The 23,530-nt window shown below is 45.1% G+C and overlaps 2 protein-coding genes across 2 annotated transcripts in view; both read left to right on the top strand.

The window, feature by feature from the left end:
* Positions 1-8,604, top strand: part of LOC139304594 (activin receptor type-2B-like) — an 11,067-nt gene extending 2,463 nt beyond the window's left edge. The window contains exons 3-11 of the mRNA XM_070928526.1: positions 1,844-1,950; positions 2,202-2,350; positions 4,898-5,041; positions 5,145-5,288; positions 6,131-6,279; positions 7,186-7,300; positions 7,407-7,545; positions 7,914-8,044; positions 8,383-8,604. Coding sequence (XP_070784627.1) covers positions 1,844-1,950; positions 2,202-2,350; positions 4,898-5,041; positions 5,145-5,288; positions 6,131-6,279; positions 7,186-7,300; positions 7,407-7,545; positions 7,914-8,044; positions 8,383-8,604 — 1,300 coding nt within the window. The remainder of the gene's footprint in view (positions 1-1,843; positions 1,951-2,201; positions 2,351-4,897; positions 5,042-5,144; positions 5,289-6,130; positions 6,280-7,185; positions 7,301-7,406; positions 7,546-7,913; positions 8,045-8,382) is intronic.
* A 6,935-nt stretch (positions 8,605-15,539) lies between these two features.
* LOC139304041 (protein NLRC3-like) lies at positions 15,540-23,384 on the top strand. The gene is made up of 4 exons (XM_070927877.1): positions 15,540-15,567; positions 16,825-16,959; positions 21,228-21,442; positions 21,544-23,384. Exons 2-4 carry the CDS (start codon positions 16,844-16,846, stop codon positions 23,382-23,384), a joined length of 2,172 nt encoding a protein of 723 aa, XP_070783978.1. The 5' UTR covers positions 15,540-15,567; positions 16,825-16,843.
* Positions 23,385-23,530: the final 146 nt, after the last annotated feature.

The following is a 23,530-nucleotide window of genomic DNA, read 5'->3' as shown; positions in this document are numbered from 1 at the left end:
TTCTGAGCTTTGGCCTTTAAACTGTTGAATCAGAAGTCTCAGTGAAGGCAGCAAACAACGAAACGATTCAACAGAGCTCACGTGGAGAACCTCCTGCTGACGAGCACGATAACACAGACAAAGGTCTCCTAAAACCTTTACCGTCACCGTCATCAAATGTTCTTCCAAATCAAAACACAGAAAGAAGAAAGAACCCAAACTGACCTCAGTAGAGGATCCTTCATTTTCTCTTCTGGTCAAATTCACAGGAATCTGCTTTTCAGTTTCTCCTCAAACACATTAACATTTAGACATTTTCTGCTCACATCCAGAACACGTTGCAGCGACTGAGACGACAGAACCAGCTGCATTTCATGGATCAACAGCTTTACGTGATGCAAACACCTCTCCTCAATAATCACGTGTGAAAGAGCGGTTCAAGGCGAAGACGAGAAAATGGTGAAATGTCTCTTTTATAACAAGACGTTGAAGATTGGTGCTCCCAGCTCCACATTTGTCCCCGAGGCGTCAGAAAAAAACCTGCTATTTGGGTCAAGTACAACTGCTGCCAGACTACGGGCTCCATTACTTAATGTTCCCCAGGCGCCGTTTGATTGACGGGTCTGCTGTTAGACTCCCTCCGATATTTAGACTACATGGATGACAGACGGAGCGGAGCATCGCTCAACATACGTGATCTCTGGAGCTGTGGAGGGAGCTCCACAGACAAAACTTCATCCTATCGTCACGCATGACAAGACTCACTGGGATGTTGTTGTTGTTGTTGTTGTTGTTGTTGTTGTTGTTGTTGTTGTAATGGTCACAGTAGTAGCTCTAGTAGTAGCTCTCGTAGTAGTAGTAGTAGTAGTAGTAGTAGTAGTAGTAGTACCACCACCATAGAGCTGCTGCAGCACCTCCTGCTGGCCAAGAGAGGAACACAGAGGCAACATTTTAATGTTTAATAAAAAGAATTTGAACAGTTTATCTTAAGGTTAACTTGAGTATCAAACAAACATTTGACAAATATCCGTATGACATTATACCACCATTCTTCAGTGTTTCTAAATATTTGTGTTTATGCTTGTGCTCAGCATCTAGCCTCACTCAAGCTATGTCTGTGTGAGCATGAGCAGTAGTAGCACCAATCGTAGCAGCAGCAGCAGTTGAATCAGTTGCACAGCTGAAAGCCCCGGGCTTTGAACCGACAACCCTCTGGTCACGTCTTCCACACAGAGACATGAGAGAACAGTTTGGGTTCATATGAGGACAGACTGGGCCCCGGTATCCCAGAAGGCTTTGCTCTGTAGTCACCAGGATGGGATGGGAAGGAGGAGAGGAGGAGGAGGAGAGGACTGTGGTCTGATAGAGGAAGGCAGATGGTTTTGGACTGAACGCAGCCTGAAGGTCCAGGAAGTGGAGCAGTTTGAGTCTGAACTGTGTTACAGATGCTGATGAATGGGTTTCTGTGCTGATGTGAAGCCTCTGGTCTCTTATGATGAAGCTGCTGACAGAAAGCTCTCCTCTCTCTCTGACTCTCTCATACAAACACCAGGTTGGATGTGTACGGAGCCGCCGAAGTCCCAAAAGATGATATATTCCTTCTCTTGTTCAAACGCTTAATATCTTAAGTTATTACCTTGTTTGAAGGAGTTATTATATATTCATCCATTATCTTGTCTTTTTCCTGCAAAGTGAAATATTTCATGATATTGTATAAATATAATTACTTAATGGGTTGTCGGGACCTTTTGTTGACACATTCGTGGTCCCCAGACGATGAAAACCACATGTCCAACACTTGAGTTGGTTCTGAACAGACGATGACGTCCCGACACTGATGGACATCTCTGTCTCCGTCTCTCAGACAGGAGTGTGTGGCCACGGAGGAGAGTCCTCAGGTCTTCTTTTGCTGCTGTGAAGGAAACTTTTGCAATGAGAGGTTCACACACCTGCCTGACGTCACCGGACCCCGTGAGTCTCATTGGATAGTGTGTGTGTGTCTGTGTGTGTGTGTGTCACATCTGTATTCTGTGTGTGTGTCTTTATTTAACACGTGTATTCATATCTTTTCTAATATTTCATGAATCTGTTTGTTTCATTGTGTTGGTTCATTGTAATGAATAATGACTTTTTTAATGAACATGTTTGTATTTGGGAATTCCTTCCTGTGTGTGTGTGTGTGTGTGTGTGTGTGTGTGTGTGTGTGTGTGTGTGTGTGTCAGTGATCAAAGCCCCGCCCCCCAGTGTTGGCGTGTTAAACGTGATGGTTTACTGCCTGCTGCCCGTCACCATGCTGTCTGTCGTTCTGCTCACCGCCGTCTGGATGTACCGACACCGGAAACCTCCGTACGGACACGTGGACATCACTGAGGTGCTCTCACACACACACACACACACACACACACACACACACACACACACACGCTCATATATATGTATATATTATATATATGTGTATATATATATATACATATATGTATGTATGTGTATATATGTATATATATATATATATATATATATATATATATACATGTGTGTGTATGTGTACACACACATGTATACACTGTATATATATATATATATATATATATATATATATGTGTATATATATATATATACAGTGGTGGCCAAAATTATTAGAACACTTTGCATATTTAAGAGGTGTCAGTTGTTTTTGTTGAATTGGCCATTAAAATACCCATAAAACGAATGAAATATCTACAAAGTCATCATTATGCTCTATAAACCATAGAATAGAGCCATCATAAGGAGATTTAGGTCATTTTCCTTATAAAAAACAAGCTAGGCCTATTTCACTATCAATGTCACACAATCATGTTCCTGCACAGAAGAAGCCAAATTACTTGTGTAATCATTGTCAGGTGTGATCGTGGTTAAATTGATGGTGATGCAAGAGTCTTAGGACACAGCTGTGGGATTCTTTTGAATGTACAAGGCCTATCCTGCTCATTAAGCGATTGGTAACATCAGGGTTTTGTCATTGAGGCCACACCACCAATTGGTATAAATTCAAAGCCTCTAGAAGTAGTCTTGAAGCACATGTTGCTCTTTGAACATGGCTAAGGTGAAGAAGGAGCTAACGAGTGAGCAACGGGTTCGAATAAAGGCCCTTTTTGATGCCGGCTGGAGTTACCGCCCAATAGCCAAGGACTTGAGATGCAGTCCAAGCACTGTAAAGTACACTTTAGACCGCCATGATGCCACCAATTCACACCGGAACCGAAAGGGGAGAGGTAGAAAAAAGACACTTTCAGACAGACAAGTGAAGCATCTCAAAATTCTCAGTCTTACGGACCGAAGAAAGACCTCACGAGAACTGCGTGACCAGATCAACACCACAATGACTAATGGTGCAACAGTGTCTTCAAGAACTGTACGTCGGAAACTGGGAGAAGAAGGACTTGTTGGCAGAATAGCAGCAAAGAAACCATTACTGAAAGAGAAACATGGAGTGAAACGCCTGAAATTTGCAAAAGAACACAAGAAATGGAGAAAGGAAGCCTGCAGAGGTCTGTGTGTCCCTCCATGGATATGCCTCCCCAGACCATCACTGAGCCACCACCAAACCGGTCATGCTGAACATTACAGGCAGCATAACGTTCTCCACGGCTTCTCCAGACCCTTTCACGTCTGTCACATGTGCTCAGGGTGAACCTGCTCTCATCTGTGGAAAGCACAGGGCGCCAGTGGCGGACCTGCCAGCTCCACGGTGCCGGGCAGTGAGCACAGGGCCCACTAGAGGACGTCGGGCCCTCGGGCCACCCTCATGAAGTCTGTTTCTGACTGATGACCAGTGGCCTGCTGGAGGTCATTTTGTAGGGCTCTGGCAGTGCTCATCCTGTTCCTCCTTGCACAAAGGAGCAGATACCGGTCCTGCTGATGGGTTAAGGACCCTCTACGTCCCTGTCCAGCTCTCCTAGAGTAACTGCCTGTCTCCTGGAATCTCCTCCATGCTCTTGAGACTGTGCTGGGAGACACAGCAAACCTTCTGGCAATGGCACGTATTGATGTGCCATCCTGGAGGAGTTGGACTGCCTGTGCAACCTCTGTAGGGTCCAGGTATGGCCTCATGCTACCAGTAGTGACACTGACCCTAGCCAAATGCAAAACTAGTGAAAAACAGTCAGAAAAGATGAGGAGGGAAAAAATGTCAGTGGCCTCCACCTGGAAAGCCATTCCTGTTTTGGGGGTCGTCTCATTGTTGCCCCTCTAGTGCACCTGTTGTTAATTAACACCAAAGCAGCTGAAAGTGATTAACAACCCCCTCTGCTACTTAACTGACCAGATCAATATCCCAGAAGTTTAATTAACTTGATGCTATACTATACTATATAAAAAGTGTTCCTTTAATTTTTTTGAGCAGTGTATATACATGTATACCCATGTGCACATTCTTTCTCTCTCACATGCACAGTGAAAACATGATGTCATGTCTCCCTCTGGGGGCCATCTGGTGGAACTGCAGCTGTCAGTCTCTCAGCTCATCACTGAAACAGCTGAGAACAATAGAAATAAACATCAGCAGTACAGCAGCATGTGAGATATTCTGGTGATGTTGGTGGAAAGTGACTAACTACGTTTACTCACGTACTGTCCTGAAGTATTATCATTCTGACTCCACTACAGTTACCTGACAGCTTTCAAGATGAAGCCAGTTGTTCTTAAACCTCGTGTCTCGTGACCTCTTACAATAAATCAGGGTGTAGTTGTGTCTCCTCGTCATGTTTCAGAGTCTCTAGTTGTCGTCAGTTCTACCAAAGAGACATTTGAGTCATTGAACGCAGCACAATCAAAGTATCTGTTGAGTGGCTATGATGGAAACCTGCCTGTTGTTCCTGCTCGGCATATTCATTTTAGTGATGAACTCAAACCCGGCTCTCCTCTCTGTCCCCTCCAGGATCCTGGACCTCCTCCTGCCTCCCCCCTGCTGGGTCTCAAGCCTCTACAGTTGCTGGAGGTGAAGGCCAGGGGCCGCTTCGGCTGCGTCTGGAAGGCCCAGATGATGAACGAATATGTGGCTGTCAAGATCTTCCCCATCCAGGTTCAGACTCAGATGTTTTCTTGCTGATTGCTGCTCCATGTGTTGTTTTTATGTCTGGAAAGTGTTTCACATCTCCTCTTCCTCCTCTTCCTCTTCCTGACAGAATAAGGAGTCGTGGCAGAATGAGAAAGACGTGTTCATTACACCTGGTATGAGGCATGAAAACATCCTGAGGTACATCGCTGCAGAGAAACGAGGGAGTCACCTGGAGGCCGAACTGTGGCTCATCACCGAGTTCCACCAGAGGGTGAGGAAGAGGAGGAAGAGGAGGGCAGGGGGACTCAGCATTAATGCTTTTCCAGCTGGAAGTTGTAGAATATCTCACAGTCAGCTCACATTGTCTTCACACGCTGATGACAGTCAGATCGCAGATGTAGCAGGGTCTTTGAACGCACCACCTGGAGGGTTTACAAAGTGGTCCCTGCTGCATTCACTGACCACATGATGATGATGATGATGATGATGATGCAAGTTTGACCCGAAGTTGACAGATGGCTTAATACCTCAAACGAACAATATATAATGTTTTGTTTTGATTTGAGAAACTAATTTACTGATAATTTAAATTTCGACTCTTGTCGTTTGTCTTTTCTATAATGAAGTCCTCAGAGGTTTTCTTTCTTAAAGATGCTGTACTAATATTTTAACACCACTGTCTGGTCTGACAGCGTGTTGGAGTCTTCATAGTGACTCTCAGCTCCTGGTCTATCTGTCCTGGTTCACAGACAGCAGACAGACTCAGGTAGAGACCAGCTGCTGAACATAGTGCAGCATTTAGCAGCTAAAGAGCCAGATGTTTCCCTCAGGAGGTGGAGGAGACCAGAACCAGAGCTAATAGAGAATACTGGACTTCATTCATCAGGAGGCACAAACACGACTCCACATGATCATGTTGATCTGTAGCTGCTGGAGGTGGAGATAAGAAACTTCCAGGTGACGATATGAAGTTCATCCTGATTTGTGATGTGTGGAATCTTTGAGGTCTCTGTTAGAAAGTAAAGTTCAGTGAGTTTTAACAAAGTTTGGACAAACGACATGAGTTTGTAATGACTGAACCACCTGAGGATGACAAACTGTGTGTCTCTGCAGGGCTCTCTGTCAGACTTCCTGAAGGGAAACATCGTCAGCTGGTCCGAGCTGTGTCACATAGCCGAGTCGATGGCGTGCGGCCTGGCTTACCTCCACGAAGACATCGCCCGACAGAAAGGAGAGGGACCCAAACCGGCCATCGCTCACAGGTCTGCCTGCAGCAAAACACTCCACCGTTAGCTCGCTGAAGTAACGTTTAAGGTCACACAGCTTCCCCTGCTGCTCAAACAGTGAAGCTCTGTAAAAGTAATTTTGGATAATGAGACCTCACTGAGCCAAAGCGGGCTCTGATTGGCTCCCAGATTCTCCATCAAGATGTCTGAAACTTCTGAGCTTTTGATTTTGTTTAACCAAATCCATATTTCTCAAGATGTGTTGATGCTGCGTTCAAGTGTCTGTTGGAAAGTAGGAAAACGGCACATATAGTTTATACTGAAGCCCCCCTCGAGCAGGTGCTTCATGTCTCGACAGATCACCTTTGACACCAGCCAGATGTTTCATCTCTCTGCAGAATTTAAACATTTGTCTGCAGTAATAACTTTTTGCCACATGATGGAGCCAGTGAGTCGGGTTACCTCCAGAGGTTTTCAAAGTGTGAGGCGCCTCCCCAGGGAGGAGAGGGAGAGTTGAGTGGGGGGTGGGGGGCGCCGAGGGAGAGAGGTGAGGTAAAGACGCTGTGTGAGGTTAGGGACAGGTGCATGCAGGTGTCGGTTACTGTCAGGAGGTGGAGCTGCAGCAGAGACTCAGGAGGACACTGATCACTGCAGAAACCGCACTCCTCCTCAGAGTCACAACGCAGTCAGATCTGAACACACAGACACAAAACACATATTTCTAGATTCACTGTGACTTTCCAGTGATGGTTGTCTGTCCGTCCATGAGGACACTGCAAACAGGAGCTGCTAACAGCTGATTCAGCTGCTGTGATGGAGACCATGTGACTCACTGACGCCATGGTAACATTCTACTTCCTGTTTACATCCCAGTTAGGAGAGAGCCTCTGTGAGTGTTGTGTAGACCCTGCTCTGATGTACCTGACTGTCTGTGTCTCTCAGGGATTTTAAGAGTAAGAACATCATGTTGCGTTCAGACCTCACAGCGGTGATCGGTGACTTTGGTCTCGCCATTTGCTTCGAGCCGGGGAAACCCCCTGGAGAGACGCACGGACAGGTGAGCTGCTCTGGCTGGAGGTGGCTGTGGAGGAGAGAGTCTGTCAAACACACACAGCTTTGCTTCATGTATATGTGTGTGTGTGTGTGTGTGTGTGTGTCTGCAGGTAGGGACCAGGCGTTACATGGCTCCGGAGGTTTTAGAAGGAGCCATCAACTTCCAGCGAGACTCCTTCCTCCGAATCGACATGTACGCTGTGGGACTGGTGCTGTGGGAGCTGGTGTCCCGCTGCAAGGCTGCTGATGGTAACACACACACACACACACACACACACACACACACACACACACTCATAGTAATTGAAAAAATAAGTTTTCACCAAACATTTGCTTTAGTAACTGACACGTTCCTCTGTGGTCAGTGTGGGTTCAAGTCAGTTAAATTACCAGTAGGTTCCAGTGGTGACCAGTTTATCCAGTAAGAAGCATCAAAGCATCCTGAGACACTTCTGTGTGAAGTGCTTTATAAATACAGTTGGGTCGTATCTGAGTAAAGTAAATGGAGATCTGCAGAATCCTGGTTCAGACAGAAGCAGCTCTAACAGCACGCTTTATTATAAACTGCCTGACCCTGACTGTGTGTGTGTGTGTGTGTGTGTGTGTGTGTGTTACAGGTCCAGTGGATGAGTACATGCTGCCGTTTGAGGAGGAGGTCGGTCAGCATCCATCACTGGAGGACCTGCAGGAAGTCGTCGTCCACAAGAAGATGAGACCGGCCTTCAAAGACCTCTGGCTCAAACACAGCGTGAGTACACACACACACACACACACACACACACACACACACACACACACACACCTGTACAGTCAGTCTGATCCAACAGTCCTGTAATAAATCATGTTCAGTGTTGTGCTTTGTCTGTGCTTTTATTTTGAAGGCTCTCCTAATATTCAGCGTATTTCCCTCCAGAGAAAATAAAAGTTGTTGTATTTTGGTTTTTTGACTCTGAAGCAAACACTGCATATTGTGTTCTTGTTTCAGTGTCTTCCTCTTCTTCAAACAAACCGTATTCTGTTTTAAAAGCACGTCTTCACTTTGAAAGTCATTTCCTGTGTTTTCTTCTTCTGCTGTTCCGTCTGCAGGGTCTCGCTCACGTCTGTGAGACGGCGGAGGAGTGCTGGGATCACGACGCCGAGGCCCGACTGTCGGCCGGCTGCGTGGAGGAGAGGATCTCCCAGGTCCGCCGCCTCACCGCCACCATCGCCCCGCCTACCTCCGACCACCACGCCCTGCTGGTCTCCACGCTCGCATCTGTTCCCATGGTAACCAATGTGGACCTTCCGCCCAAAGAGTCCAGTATATGAGGAGGAAACACAAAAAAACAAACTTGTTTTGGAGGCCTGACGTTACCGCTGATTTTCCTGAAGTTTGGTTCAACTTCCTGTGAAAATGACCGAACACACACACACACACACACACACACACACACACACACACCATCTTTTCTCAGTGGAGTTTTACAACCTAAACCAGAAATACGGCGTGAAAGCAGCTGCTATTTGATCTCTTTGGACTTGTGTTTTTGAACCTTTATCCTTCTTTTCTTTGATTCTTTCTCTCTTCGTCCTTTTGGACAAATATTACCAGCACACGTCCTCGTTTTTCTCAAGTTTTCCTCTCAGTCTCGAGTCATTCGTGTCTTTTTTTTAACCGTAGAGGAAAACCCAACACTGAAACGCATTCAGGTCCCGACTCAGTGAATGCTCTTCTATCTCCAGGTACCTCAGCGACGATTTTCATTACTTTCGCAAATTTTTTACCATTTCCCTCGTGCATTCTTCCCTCTGCTGTCTTCTTCTAGTCCTTCTCCAGATCTGGACTTATCTACCTACCTGGCAACTTTGCAACCGCGTCACCTAGCAACCACCTACCATCAGCCTACCGTTGGGATGTTTTTTTACAACAATGCTGCAAAACCCCAGTAGGAACGCGATGACTGTTACACAACAAATACCGACAGCAAACTTGTTAACGTTTGTTTTTCTACCTTTTCTTGGACTCTTTCTTCTCTATTTTTCTCCGGCGACCACACGCTACCATTCACACACGACAAACCTTCGGATCCAACGGGTTGTATCCAACAGGACAGGAAACAGGAAGTGAGGTCAGAAGGAAAGACGTGAAAAACAAAAAGCAGAAAGCCTGGACCGTGTTTGCGTCCAACGGGAAGTCTGACGGGGTTCTTTTCAGGAGCCAGGAGGCGTCTTGCATGCAGAGATTTGATTGGCTGACTGCGCTCAACCACAGCATTTTGGTTGGCTCGGAAATAAAACTTCTCAGGTAACCAGGTCTACAGGGCAAGTTTCCACGGTCTGGAAGGGGCGGGGCCACCAACAGATGGGAGCGGCTTAGGGTGCTCAAAGCCTATTGGCTGTCCTGAATATGTAAATTTATAAGGTGCCCAAACAAGAGGAACACGTGTTCCCTAAAAAGGTGCAAGACCTCATGATGCATAGAGTGGTTTATGCATTCAGGTCGGTGTGTGCGTGCGTATGTGTGAGTGTGTGCTCGCGCGCATGCATGTATGTGTGTGCGTGCGTATGTGTTTGTGCGTGCGCATGTGTGTGTGTGTGTGTGTGTGCATGTGTGTGTGTGTGCGGATATGTATGTGTGTGTGTGTGTGTGTGCGGATATGTATGTGTGTGTGTGTGCGTGTTACAAAGTGAACACAACATGATGAGTTTTCTACTGTGCGTGCTGATTGTTTCATCACTCTGGTCGTGTGTTACCTGGAGGTGAGTGAACAACCTGTGACCTTTGACCTCCTCAGCTCTGTTACCTTCCAACATCGACACCTGCTGGTTGAGCTGTGACACTGCAGGAGCACCATGAACACACACACACTGTTTATTTGGACTCACTAGAGCACCAAATGTGGATCAATCCGCCGCTGAAAATAGTCCCCAACAAATGCACTGTTTCCTCCTGAAAACAACAGCAGCCGTGGTGTTGCAGCCTGATCAGGTTCACCACAACTCTCCCAGTTCATCAATGCAAAGGTCAAAGTTTGCAGAGGTTAAAGGTCATCAGTCACTTGCCTCCTAACTTCTCTTTTTCCTCTCTCTTTTTCTTTTGTTTTTTTTTTCAACCGGGACCAAAACTGGGGCGTCCGTCTGTTGCCTCGGAAACCGGCCGCAAAGAGTCCAGTTCAGAAACTCGCTTCATCCTTTGTGTTAAAACACACGTCATTACTAACAAGAAGAACTGTTGTTTTGTACATTTTATTTGTATGTTTCTGTTCCTTCTGTGATGCCATAATGTAACAGTGAATGTCTACGATGCTGCTGCTGCTGACGATGATGACGATGATTCAAACTCAAAGATGAATATATTTCTGTATATTCCTTTTTATTGTTAATTTGACTTTCGGTGCATTGAACACATGCAACTCTCTGTCTTTGTACGAAGTCAGTGAAGCGAGAGGAGGCGTTCGAGGAGCGTCGGGCGTTCGGCCGCGGGAACGACGGCGCGCGAAAGACGGCGCGCGAAAGAGAACAACATTGACTAATAAACGAGTGGAAAAGATAGAAAATCAAAAAAAAAGGTCAAACAATACTGCTCATGAACCACAGATCACCTCAATACACCAGAAATACCTCAAAGACTTTTCTACGTGTTAAAGTTCTGTTTCTATATTTTATTAGTTGCTTTGACGACTTGTAGTCACATGATATTTTATTGTGAGCTTTTTATTCTTTGTTTGTCGTTTACTCTTCGATTAGAGAGGTTAATTTTTTTTACATAAAATCTCCAAACTGAAGAAGAAGAAATGCCACCAGGTCACAGCGAGACTCGAACCTCCGCGTTGTAAATAGTTAAAGTGTTTTTTTTAGACTGAACTGAACTGCCGATATCATAAAGCACCTGGACTGAGCTGGACGACTTCTATCACCCTGTCCTCGCCTCCTTTCCTCTCCACTTGTGTCCTTGTGTGTCTCCTCTTCTTCTACTTGACTTCACCTCTTTACTTGTTTCCACTCCTCGTCTCCTCTCTTCTTTCCTTTCATCTTCTTGTCTTTTCACTTTCACTCCTGTCTTCTTGCTTCTCGTCTCAACGTCCTTTTCTCTCCTAACCTCTCATTTTGTCTACTTACTTGTCTTTGTCTCACTTCTTCTTCTCTCTCGTCTTCCAGCTCCTCACTTCTTCTCTACTTGTGTCTCCTTTTCTTTCCTCCCCTCTCCTCGCCTTCTTTTATGTCTCCACTCTTCGTCTGTCCTTCTTCTCACCGTTCATCTCTCTCCACTTCCCTTTGTTTGATTGAAGTCAGTCTTGTGCCTTTCTTTGACTTCATCTCTGGAGCTTCCTTCTTCACTTCCCTTCTGTCCTTCCTCCGAATGTAAAAGCTCATGTTCTCCTAAATATCACACCAGAGTATATTTGTATGAAAATACATTTAGAATATCTGATTCAAGCTAAATGACACCTTTTGATTGAGGTTGAGTGAAATCATGGTCGATTGAATGAACCAGACACGTCTCTGCCCTCGTTTGATTCTGGGTGAAATCTGAGAACACTGCAATAATTTCAATTAATGAAACAGTTTTCCAAATGTATTTTTAACCCTTATCGAGGGGCGATCTCGGTGTAACACGTAACCCTCTCAGACAAACAAATGAACTGACAGACTGACTAAGATCCAGGTGTTTCCAGGTGTTTTCAGGAACATATTACCTCATTAAAGCCACACGGGCAGAAACGGTGAGCACGACAGTCGTCGGTGGGAAGACTCGGGCAACATTATCGTTCAGGTTTCAGGGTGAGAAACACGGAGTCATCTTCACATGCATGGATTAGAAACCAACATCCCATGTGGGGGAGTGACGGGTGGGGGAGGGGGGTGTTTCTACGTTCAACATTTAGAGATCAGAAATACTGTTAGCATTGTTAGCATCCCATAGTGAAACCAGTGGGGTATCTGGCCAAAACAAAAACGGGGGACCAATGTGTTCAATGCTAACAATGCTAAGAGCCAAACAGCAGATATCTCGCCCTCATAATGTGACGTTCAGACTGAAGCAGAAAATAATGTTCTTTTAAATCATGTCAATAAAATCTCTCCAAAACTCTTTTGTTTGCCACGTTAACTACAGCACATGGAAACTATTTCAACTCAGAGTTAGCTTGTGCTGTTAGCATTGAATTGGCTAACACATCACACTTGTATAGCGAACCCTCTAAAGAATAACTTTAGTAACTTTATGGTGACTAAATATACAGCGAGAGTCCAGAGTTGAGGATGTTAAACGCCAGATCAAAGCCAACATGGCAGCTTCCACTTTACAAAGGAACGCTGCCGTCGCCTGAGTCCTCCTGCTCCACTTCACCGTTGTACACTGCCGTCACTGTTTGGTCATACAATACAACTAGACCGGAAGATGTTCACACGTGTTGAGCTGTGATGAAAACTACCATCTGAATGTGTTGCAAACAGAGCCCCCGAAGTCCCCAAAAGATCTTTATTAGGTACACCTGTACAATCTAATGCCGTCCAATACAACGGCTGTGCCACAGCGTCTGTCGTCATCATGTTCAGTTTTTTGTCAGGAAGGTTTCAGTTCACTAACCCTAACCCTGGGCTCACAGTTAAAGGTGCTGTTGTACTGGACTACATTCTACTGACAGTGGTCAGGATATTAGGAACACCTGTGACCGTAATGCAGTCCAGTACAACACCATCACGGACTATGAGCTCAGAGCTAAAACATAAAAACTGAACGTGATGAGCTTCATGAAGACAGATTGACTGCATTAGACGGTACAGGTGTCCCTAATAAAGTGGACACTGAGTGAATCTCTCGCTCCTTAGTTGTGATAAGTAGAAGTAGACAGAATCAAATGTTTCAGAGAGCTGTTACTGTTAGCATGTTGGCTAATGAATGTAACTATAACACTGACAGATGCTAATGAAGGGAAAGAAACTCCCATAGCCAGCTGATTGTCACCAGGACGTGACAGTGGAGTTGTTTAGCCTCGATGCTAAAGAGTGGGAGGACACAGCGAGCAGCGTTTCAAATTAAAAGTCACCATTTAAAGGCTTGTTTTCACTTATTGTGCAAGTGATGCTTCCATGTTTGTGGCCAGTCAAGTGCCTGTAAGGAGAAAGTCTCCTGAACATCTAAAGATCTTTGTTGTTTTAGAAACAGTCGGTCGATGACAGATGGTCAGTCTGTGGTTCATGTGAACACCTGTGTAAGTGGTAACCTTCTTGCTCTCGGCTGCAGAGCTCCCTGCCTCTTTTTCTTCTCATGCTGACTGAAGATCAGAGAAACCTTCTAACAATAGATCATAAAGTGGAACTCAGAGTTCACAGTGTTACAAGGCGAAAGCTTCCACATGTCAAACACTGACTTTTTATTCTCAGTCACGGAGGAAATAAAGAGGTAAACATGTCACGTACACGTTTAGTTACCAATCCAAACGGACTCATTAGAAATCTGATTCAGGGCTTTCATTGGCCAGAGGAGTCACAAGGTCAAAGTCCCCCCCCCCCCCAGGTTGAATGGAGGAGGGCTCAGTGACACTGCAGGAGTCACATGACTTTTTCTTCCTCCTTATCCTGAACAGACAGGTGTGTAAAGATGGCCGCTTCCTGTTGTGACATCGTACAGCTGCTGTGAAGACGCACCAACAATGAAAATGCTTGATTGTGTTGAACCCTGTAATCACGACTCCGCATTGCTCAGTATCTGGGAATTATGAGATGAAAGTCCGCGACGTGAACACGTTTCTCACCAACTAATTGAACTAACAATGACAGAAACGTGGTTCTCAGTCATCTCCATGTCAACTAGCTTTGAAAGACATTAATGTCAGGGACTAATATAACCCTACATGACACAATGATGATTAATAAGCTGTTTCCATAGCAACACAATCCAATTAAACAGAGTTTTGACTGATCACTTAGTGTAGAGATATGTCTCCTTTCAGGTGAGATGATAAATCATGATTACAAAATACCAAAGTCGTAAATACAAGAAAGATCTCCAAATTACCAGAAAACTTTCTCATTAATATGAGGTCTTTTCTCGCAGTTCTGAGACACAGATTTAGTTTTTGTGAGATGGACAACCTGAAATAAATTTCCCTTGGTGAACACGATGCACTTCTGTACAACCCGACTGCATCATTTATGGAGCCGCAGACGTCCTGAAAGAAAGATGATATTTATTTATCGTGCGCATAAGATCTTAAAAATAAGAAAAGCAAACTCATCTTTCAGGACTTCAGGGACTCTGAACTCCCATCAAAGAGTCTTTCTGACGTAAATGAGACCAGAGCTGAACACTGTTCGTATTGACAGGACACAGATCAAACTGAGAGGCGGCCATCTTTACAACACCCAGTCCTTCTCCACCGGGAGGAGGATGACGATGGTGACGATGGTGTGAAATGTAAATCTTGTACCTTATGTTTCACTGTTGTAGCTCAGCCGTAGAACACAGAGACAAACTTGTACTACTGATTTAACAAAAAGAGAAAGAGTGTGAGTGTCTACAAGCTGAGAACTGGTTTTCATTACTGTAAAAAAAACTAAAAAACAAAACCAAGTCTGTCTGTTGGACTGAAGAAGTGCAGGAAAAGCTGTTTCTGACTTAGTCTTTCAAAATATATGAATATATATGTACGTATACAGCAGATGGAAGAAAAATAAAATGCCCCTGTTGTAAAGCTCCCAGTGGGTGTTTTTATTTTCTTCTGTTCATCTTGATGAAAATCCCCTTTTTAACTGTGGTGGTTTGTAGAGAGAAACTGCTGGATCTGCCCAGAAGAAGAAGAAGAAGAAGAAGTGTGTGTGTGTGTGTGTGTGCTCTCTGATCTATTCCTCTCCATCAGTGTCAGGATCATTACTGTATGACACACACACACACACACACACACACACACAACCTGTTACTGTTAAATAAAATCAAAAATAGAATCAAATAAAAATTACTGTAGAAGAAGAAGTTACTCTTTTGTAAATGGAAATAAACAATAAATCCTGTCAAATCGTTTTACACAGACTTCTGTTGTGTTTTTGCTTCTTTTCCTGACATTTATAAAACATTTAAAAAAACAACGTAAACTTCACGTCATAGTAAATCTCTATTCATCAAATGAGGAGGTCTCTTGAGAACCCTCCTTTCAGGTGCGCTTCTGTACTTGAACCCGGTGACGCCCGGTCTCAGGTCTCCGGTCTCAGGTCTGACTCGAAAGTGAAAGTGGGCAGCAGTTTAGTTGAAGGTGCGCCACAACAGAAGGACCACAAGACGTGTGAGGCCCGGTGAGTGTTAATACAGCATTAATATTAATATCGTTATTCTTCTTATTGTGACAAGTTATTACTTCAGCGACCTGGAAGAACACCGACATTATGTGTCGACACGTCGCTGTCCACAGAAGAAGGTCCGCGCCGGCAGGCCGAGATTTAAACCCGGACAGGAAGGCAGACAGATGAGTGTGTGGACACAGATCCTCTCACTGTCAATATCAATATCATTATCAATCAATATCAGACGTCATTTCCAATAATCCAGGAGACAATCACGTCTGATCAGGTGACCAAGGTCACGCGTTTTTTCTGTTTTCTCGATGCGTTTGACTCAGACAGAAACCGGAAACAGGCCGTTTTTTCGTTTTTTACATTTTGGACAAAAAAACAAAAAACACAAATTCAGCTCGATATCTTGTTTTCTGTTTTTACTGACAAAACCAAGTTTTCATTGGTGGGTGGGCCAGCAGCGCTACCTTGCTTCTGATTGGCTAGTGTGCTCTGTCAATTATGTTTGCGTACTATTCTTCAAAATAAAGGTTCTACCTGTTGACAGTGCAGTGTCAACAAGGTTGACAGACAGACAGGTAGACAGACAGACAGACAGGTAGACAGACAGACAGTCAGGCAGACAGACAGACAGACAGGTAGACAGACAGACAGACAGGCAGACAGACAGGGCTACGTTATGATCACAGACCAGTCTTGTGTTGGTGGCTGTGATTCAGTTTCATTTATAGAGTCCCAAATCATAAGAGAAGTTATCTCAGGACACTTTTCATGTAGAGCAGGTGGAGAAAACAGAGTGTGAAAACAGTGCCAACAGGGAGGGACCTGTAAAACAACACAACTGAAATGGCTCAGCTAGTTGAGATTCCAAGGCGCTGCAGCAATAAGTCTGTAGATTGTGTGGATATAAAGTCCAGAGGCCAGATTCATAAAACTGAGATTCACGACCGAAACTGTGCGTGCGCATTGTTTCCATCAGATTTATAAAGCTGTGTGTTCGTCTGGTTCTGTTTTATAAACCTCAGTCATTGTGGAACCTCGAGCCTCATTTCACCTCCAACAGCGAAACTGATTTATAGAGCGCATATAAATAAGTAAAAAGAATAAAAAGAATGGTTCAATTAATCACTTATATAATCACTTTTCTAAATGTGATTGACATCTGGCCCCTTATTGGCTGGATATTACACACAGTTTTAATGAGACTGACTTGGTATTTGTGTGTGTGTGTGTGTGTGTGTGTGTATGTGCACCTCTCAGACTGACTGAAATCCAGAAGATGAGTGATTTGGAGGAAGAGGAGGACAGAGCAGAGTCTCCAGTATCTATGAAGAGTGACTGGTCCAAACGTCATCCTCCAGACTTCAGTCATGAACCTGGACCCTCAGACACACAGTAAGGGGACCATAGAGGACAGTGACAGCCTGCACTGCTGCACTGAAACAGCTCATACACCTCTCATTCCCCTCAGGCCAGACTTCATGACATAAATCAAGATATTTACGTCTCTTTGAGAAACACTTTTTCACTGTTTCCACAAATATTGTAAATTCTCAAAATCCCTTTTCAGGCTTGGAATCTGTAACATTTTGCCTTCATCGATGTTAAATTGAAGCTTAACTTTTACATTAATGTTCCTCACAGCCAGTGGTGGAATGTAACTAAGTACATTTACTCGAGTACTGTACTTAAGTACAGTTTTGAGGTACTTGAACTTTACTTGAGCATTTCCATTCGATGCAACTTTATACTTCTATTCCACTACATGTATCTGACAACATTAGTTACTAGTTACTTTGCATAGATGGAAATTGAGGAAACAGAAGTCCAATATGGGCTGTAATGATCCCCCTTTTTTTCAAATGCTGAAATAACAGGAATAAGAGTCCTAATTCGTTTAAAAATTCTAATTGATACTCAGCTCAGGAGAGTAGAAATTTCACTCCAAAGCCTTTTCAAGAGTTTCCCATGGCCACTGAAAACACTACTCCAGGGCTGGGAGTAACCCAGATGTGGTCTTATGCAGCAGCTGGGGTGGCAGCAGTGTCGAGGGCAAATTACTTCTTACCCTACGGCCTTTGCCCCGGGTCCCTGCTGATGGGTCGATGCTTTACTATTTGGAATCTGGGGCCACTATGGCCTCTTGCCGCTATGACAGTGAAGCCATGGCACCCTGGGGTGGGTGAGGCGTTGTTTTACAGAGAAGGCAGAGGTTGAAAGCCTCTCCCTGCTTCTTTCTCAAGTCGCTGGCTTGCTGTATAGAGTAACAGCCTTCCCAAACAATCCCTTAGCCCGTGATGGGTTGAACAGGGAGTCCATTATGACCTGCTTACCCTGGTCTAGCAAGCTGACTGGTTAAGCCACAGAGACTGCTCCACTGCCACTGCCAGACCCATAATGCGTCCACATCCATAGTTCCTCCCAAACAGCGGGACAGAGAGAACATTTATTCAAAAGGTGGCTCATTTCCTGCAGAAGTTCTGTTTGGGAAGGAATGAGCAGGGTAAACACATTAAGACTTTTAATGGTTTGGACCGCTGATTTACAAACTTTTTTTGATACATGGAGGCAGTGAAATGGACAGTTTTACCCAGGAAGGTGGGCCCAGCTGAGTTGAATTGGAGATTGAGACTGGTAGGCTACTGACTGCTGTACCACCAGGGGTTAAGTTCCTTGACAGGAACTCTATGGCAAAAGGGTTTATCCCAGTAACATTTCATCTCCTTCACTCACTGGGACAGCGGGCATGAATTGTTTAGAGAGGACCTGACAAGAAGCCCAACTCGCCCTCGACCTGACAGGACTCAAGGATGAGCTGCCCCACCAATGGAGCTGCCAGGCCATAACACCTGGGCAGGTGGGAGAATGGCATCTACATCGCCATCGGTGTTCTCCTTACAGAGGAGATCTACGTTAACAGAGCAGCAGGCTAAAGAGAGGGTAAAAGCTAGCGCGAGTCGAAGCTGACTTGTCCCTTGGCTTTGCAACGTTATCAAAGAGGCAGGGCTTGGATTTTGAGGCCAACATCCATAAGATTGAATGCCACCTAGGCCTTCCTAAGTGTACAGATAACATTATAGGTGTACAGATAAGATCCAAAGCCCTCAGATTTTCAGGGAAAATCTTGTCCATTCCTGCTGTTCCATTCCGGTGACCTCTGTTTAGAATCTTCCAGTTCTGCCTCTTGTCTATTAGGTGTGATTAGGTGTTCCATTGACATGCTTTTTCAACTTTTATGATGCATATAACATACAGTGCATCCGGAAAGTATTCACAGCGCTTCACTTTTTCCACATTTTGTTATGTTGCAGCCTTATACCAAAATGGATTAAATTCATTTTTTTCCTCAAAATTCTACACACAACACCCCATAATGACAACGTGAAAAAAGTTTGAGATTTTTGCAAATTTATTAAAAATAAAAAACCTGAGAAATCACATGTACATAAGTATTCACAGCCTTTGCTCAATACTTTGTTGATGCACCTTTGGCAGCAATTACAGCCTCAAGTCTTTTTGAATATGATGCCACAAGCTTGGCACACCTATCTTTGGGCAGTTTCACCCATTCCTCTTTGCAGCGCCTCTCAAGCTCCATCAGGTTGGATGGGAAGCGTCGGTGCACAGCCATTTTCAGATCTCTCCAGAGATGTTCAATCGGATTCAAGTCTGGGCTCTGGCTGGGCCACTCAAGGACATTCACAGAGTTGTCCTGAAGCCACTCCTTTGATATCTTGGCTGTGTGCTTAGGGTCGTTGTCCTGCTGAAAGATAAACCGTCGCCCCAGTCTGAGGTCAAGAGCGCTCTGGAGCAGGTTTTCATCCAGGATGTCTCTGTACTTTGCTGCATTCATCTTTCCCTCTATCCTGACTAGTCTCCCAGTTCCTGCCGCTGAAAAACATCCCCACAGCATGATGCTGCCACCACCATGCTTCACTGTAGGGATGGTATTGGCCTGGTGATGAGCGGTGCCTGGTTTCCTCCAAACGTGACGCCTGGCATTCACACCAAAGAGTTCAATCTTTGTCTCATCAGACCAGAGAATTTTGTTTCTCATGGTCTGAGAGTCCTTCAGGTGCCTTTTGGCAAACTCCAGGCGGGCTGCTATGTGCCTTTTACTAAGGAGTGGCTTCCGTCTGGCCACTCTACCATACAGGCCTGATTGGTGGATTGCTGCAGAGATGGTTGTCCTTCTGGAAGGTTCTCCTCTCTCCACAGAGGAACTCTGGAGCTCTGACAGAGTGACCATCGGGTTCTTGGTCACCTCCCTGACTAAGGCCCTTCTCCCCCGATTACTCAGTTTAGATGGCCGGCCAGCTCTAGGAAGAGTCCTGGTGGTTCCGAACTTCTTCCACTTACGGATGATGGAGGCCACTGTGTTCATTGGGACCTTCAAAGCAGCAGAAATTTTTCTGTAACCTTCCCCAGATTTGTGCCTCGAGACAATCCTGTCTCGGAGGTCTACAGACAATTCCTTTGACTTCATGCTTGGTTTGTGCTCTGACATGCACTGTCAACTGTGGGACCTTATATAGACAGGTGTGTGCCTTTCCAAATCATGTCCAATCAACTGAATTTACCACAGGTGGACTCCAATTAAGCTGCAGAAACATCTCAAGGATGATCAGTGGAAACAGGATGCACCTGAGCTCAATTTTGAGCTTCATGGCAAAGGCTGTGAATACTTATGTACATGTGATTTCTTAGTTTTTTATTTTTAATAAATTTGCAAAAATTTCAAAAAAACTTTTTTCACATTGTCATTATGGGGTGTTGTGTGTAGAATTTTGAGGAAAAAAATTAATTTAATCCATTTTGGAATAAGGGTGTAACATAACAAAATGTGGAAAAAGTGAAGCGCCGTGAATACTTTCCGGATGCACTGTAGATAACCACCAAGATAACCATTTATTGCTCCTACTGAAAGCAGCTTGAGACGGGTGATCTGTTAGGGAAGTGGTCTAAGATGCGTACCACATAACCAAGAGTTGTATGAGATGTGTCTAAGTTGAGTACCCATGCCAAAATCCTTCTTTTTCAGCCTAAAAACCTTCATCATTGCTGGTGTCTACCAGCGACCAAAACTACCATCAAATCAAATAGGGTCCATTCTGACTCCATGTCCCCAACCCAGCAAACTCTTAGTCAGTAGCCCATATAGTAATCCTATAATCCCTTTCACCCTTTTCATACAAAAGACAAACATTACTACATATGGTGTAGGCAGATCTCACATGTTCACAAGTGTGCAGTCACGTGGACTCTCATGGCTATGTGGACATGGGAAGAATAATTTGAGCTTCAGACACATGTTGCCCCCTGGTTGGAGGCATGGTCACACAGTCAAACCAGGTGACGAGTGCTGATGCCTTTAAAATGACAACAACCATGTATGTATATACTACACATATATTCTTCACATATGTTACAATCTATAATTTTGTCATCCTGATTGTCCATACTGTAATTTCACTATGTTGGTTTATTCTGGACACACAACATCTACTTCTTGTCTGTCTGTCCTGGGAGAGGGATCCCTCCTCTGTTGCTCCTCCTGCTGTTTCTTCCATTTTTTCCCGTTCAAGGGTTTTTTTGGGGGAGTTGTCCGAATCGAAGGTCTATCTAATAACAGCAGGCACGATTAATTATCTCTCACCCCATAGAAAGAAGAAGAGTCATGTTCCTGTGGAGGAGCAGCCGTCCTGCTGTGCTTTGTGTCAGGACGTCCTGAAGGATCCAGTCTCTACCAGCTGTGGACACTGGTCCTCATACTGGGACCAGTCTGCTTCATCAGGAGACTCCTCCTGTCCCCAGTGTGGAAAAAGCTCCAGAACAAGATCTGGACCGCAGACAGCAAGTCAGACCAGCACTGTACACAGTAAGACTGTACATCTGTCTGCTGATGTCATCATGTCTGGAAACAGGATTCTTCTTGGTTTATTTGTTGTGTTGTAGTCTCACATTTTCCTTCTCTTCCAGCAGATCGTGGTCTGCAGGAGGTTTTAGATGAACAAAAGATCAGTCTGAGGAGGAGATGTGAACGTGTGACTGAAGGAAGTGATGAAACAGGAAGTGGAACCCTCCTCAACAGGATCTACACTGAGCTCTACATCACAGAGGGACAGAGTGAAGAGGTTAATACCCAACATGAGGTGAGGCAGCTTGAGACGGCTTCCAAGATGGAGACCCTCCACGACGCTCCGATCAAGTGCCACGACATCTTTAAAGCCTTACCTGGCCAACAGAGACGCATCAGAGTGGTTCTGACCAACGGCGTCGCTGGCGTTGGAAAAACCTTCTTAGTGCAGAAGTTCACTCTGGACTGGGCAGAGGGCTCGGAAAACCAAGACGTCGGTCTGGTGGTTCTGCTTTCGTTCAGGGAGCTGAACTTGATCAAAGACCAGCGGTACAGTCTTCTCACGCTGCTCCATGTTTTCCATCCAACATTACAGAAGGTCACAGCAGAGAAGCTCGCTGTCTGTCAACTCTTGTTCATCTTTGACGGCCTGGATGAAAGCAGACTGTCATTGGATTTCCACAACAACGAGGTTGTGTCTGATGTCACGCAGAAGTCATCAGTCAACGTGCTGCTGACAAACCTCATCGAGGGGAATCTGCTTCCCTCGGCTCTCGTCTGGATAACTTCCAGACCTGCGGCAGCCAATCAGATCCCTCCTACATGTGTCGACAGGGTAACAGAAGTACGAGGCTTCACTGACGCCCAGAAGGAGGAGTACTTCAGGAGGAGATCCAGTGATGAAGAGCGGCCCAGCAGAGTCATCTCACACATCAAGACATCCAGGAGCCTCCACATCATGTGTCAGATCCCAGTCTTCTGCTGGATCACTGCTACAGTTCTGGACCACATGTTGACTACAGACCAGAGAGGAGAGCTGCCCAAGACCCTGACTGACCTGTACTCACACTTTCTGCTGGTTCAGACAAAGAGGAAGAAGCAGAAGTATGATGAGGGACACGAGACGAGTCCACAGGAGCTGACGGAGGCTGACAGGGAGGTTCTTCTGAAGCTGGGGAGGCTGGCGTTTGAACATCTGGAGAAAGGAAACATCATGTTCTACCAAGAAGACCTGGAGCAGTGTGGTCTTGATGTCACAGAGGCCTCGGTGTACTCAGGAGTTTGTACAGAGATCTTCAAAAGAGAGTGTGTGATCTTCCAGAAAACAGTCTACTGCTTTGTTCATCTGAGCATTCAGGAGTTTCTGGCTGCCGTCTACATGTTCCACTGTTACACCAACAGGAACACAGAGGTACTGGGGGCTTTCCTGGGCAAAGACTGGGACACTGAGAACAGTGACTGTTTCCTGAAAGGTGACAATAATGATGATTACCCATCCCAGGATGTCTTCCTGAGGAAAGCCATGGAGAAATCTCTCCAAAGTAAAAATGGCCACCTGGACCTATTTGTTCGCTTCCTTCATGGCCTCTCTCTGGAGTCCAACCAGAGTCTCATAGGACGCCTGCTGGGTCAAACAAAGAGCAAATCAAAAATCATCCAGAGAGCCATCAACAACTTGAAGGAGATGAACAGTGATGATATCTCTCCTGACAGAAGCATCAACGTCTTCCACTGTCTGATGGAGATGAACGACCACTCAGTCCATCAGGAGATCCAAGAGTTCCTGAAGTCAGAGAACAGATCAGAGAAGGAACTCTCTGCGATCCACTGCTCAGCTCTGGCCTACATGCTGCAGATGTCAGAGGAGGTTCTGGAAGAGTTGGACCTAAAGAAGTACAACACATCAGAGGAAGGACGACTGAGACTGATTCCAGCTGTGAGGAACTGCAGAAAGGCTCTGTAAGTACCGATGTGAATATCAACATTTAATAATAGTATTCAACAGTTGGTGCCATCAGTATTGGTACATTGGATTGTGTAGCCATTATGTTGTTCATCTCTGCTGTGATAGTCACAACTTTAAATCTTACAGACTTTCTGGGTGTGGAC

The sequence above is a fragment of the Enoplosus armatus genome, chromosome 21 (genome assembly GCF_043641665.1).
Source record: "Enoplosus armatus isolate fEnoArm2 chromosome 21, fEnoArm2.hap1, whole genome shotgun sequence".
Taxonomy (NCBI): domain Eukaryota; kingdom Metazoa; phylum Chordata; class Actinopteri; order Centrarchiformes; family Enoplosidae; genus Enoplosus; species Enoplosus armatus.
This window is presented reverse-complemented; position numbering and strand designations above follow the sequence as displayed.

Coding starts and splice junctions, on each gene's coding strand:
- LOC139304041 (XM_070927877.1), top strand. CDS start 16,844: ATGAGTGATTTGGAGGAAGAGGAGGACAGAGCAGAGTCTCCAGTATCT. Junction 16,960..21,227: donor CCTGGACCCTCAGACACACA/GTAAGGGGACCA, acceptor CTCACCCCATAG/AAAGAAGAAGAGTCATGTTC. Junction 21,443..21,543: donor TCAGACCAGCACTGTACACA/GTAAGACTGTAC, acceptor CTTCTCTTCCAG/CAGATCGTGGTCTGCAGGAG.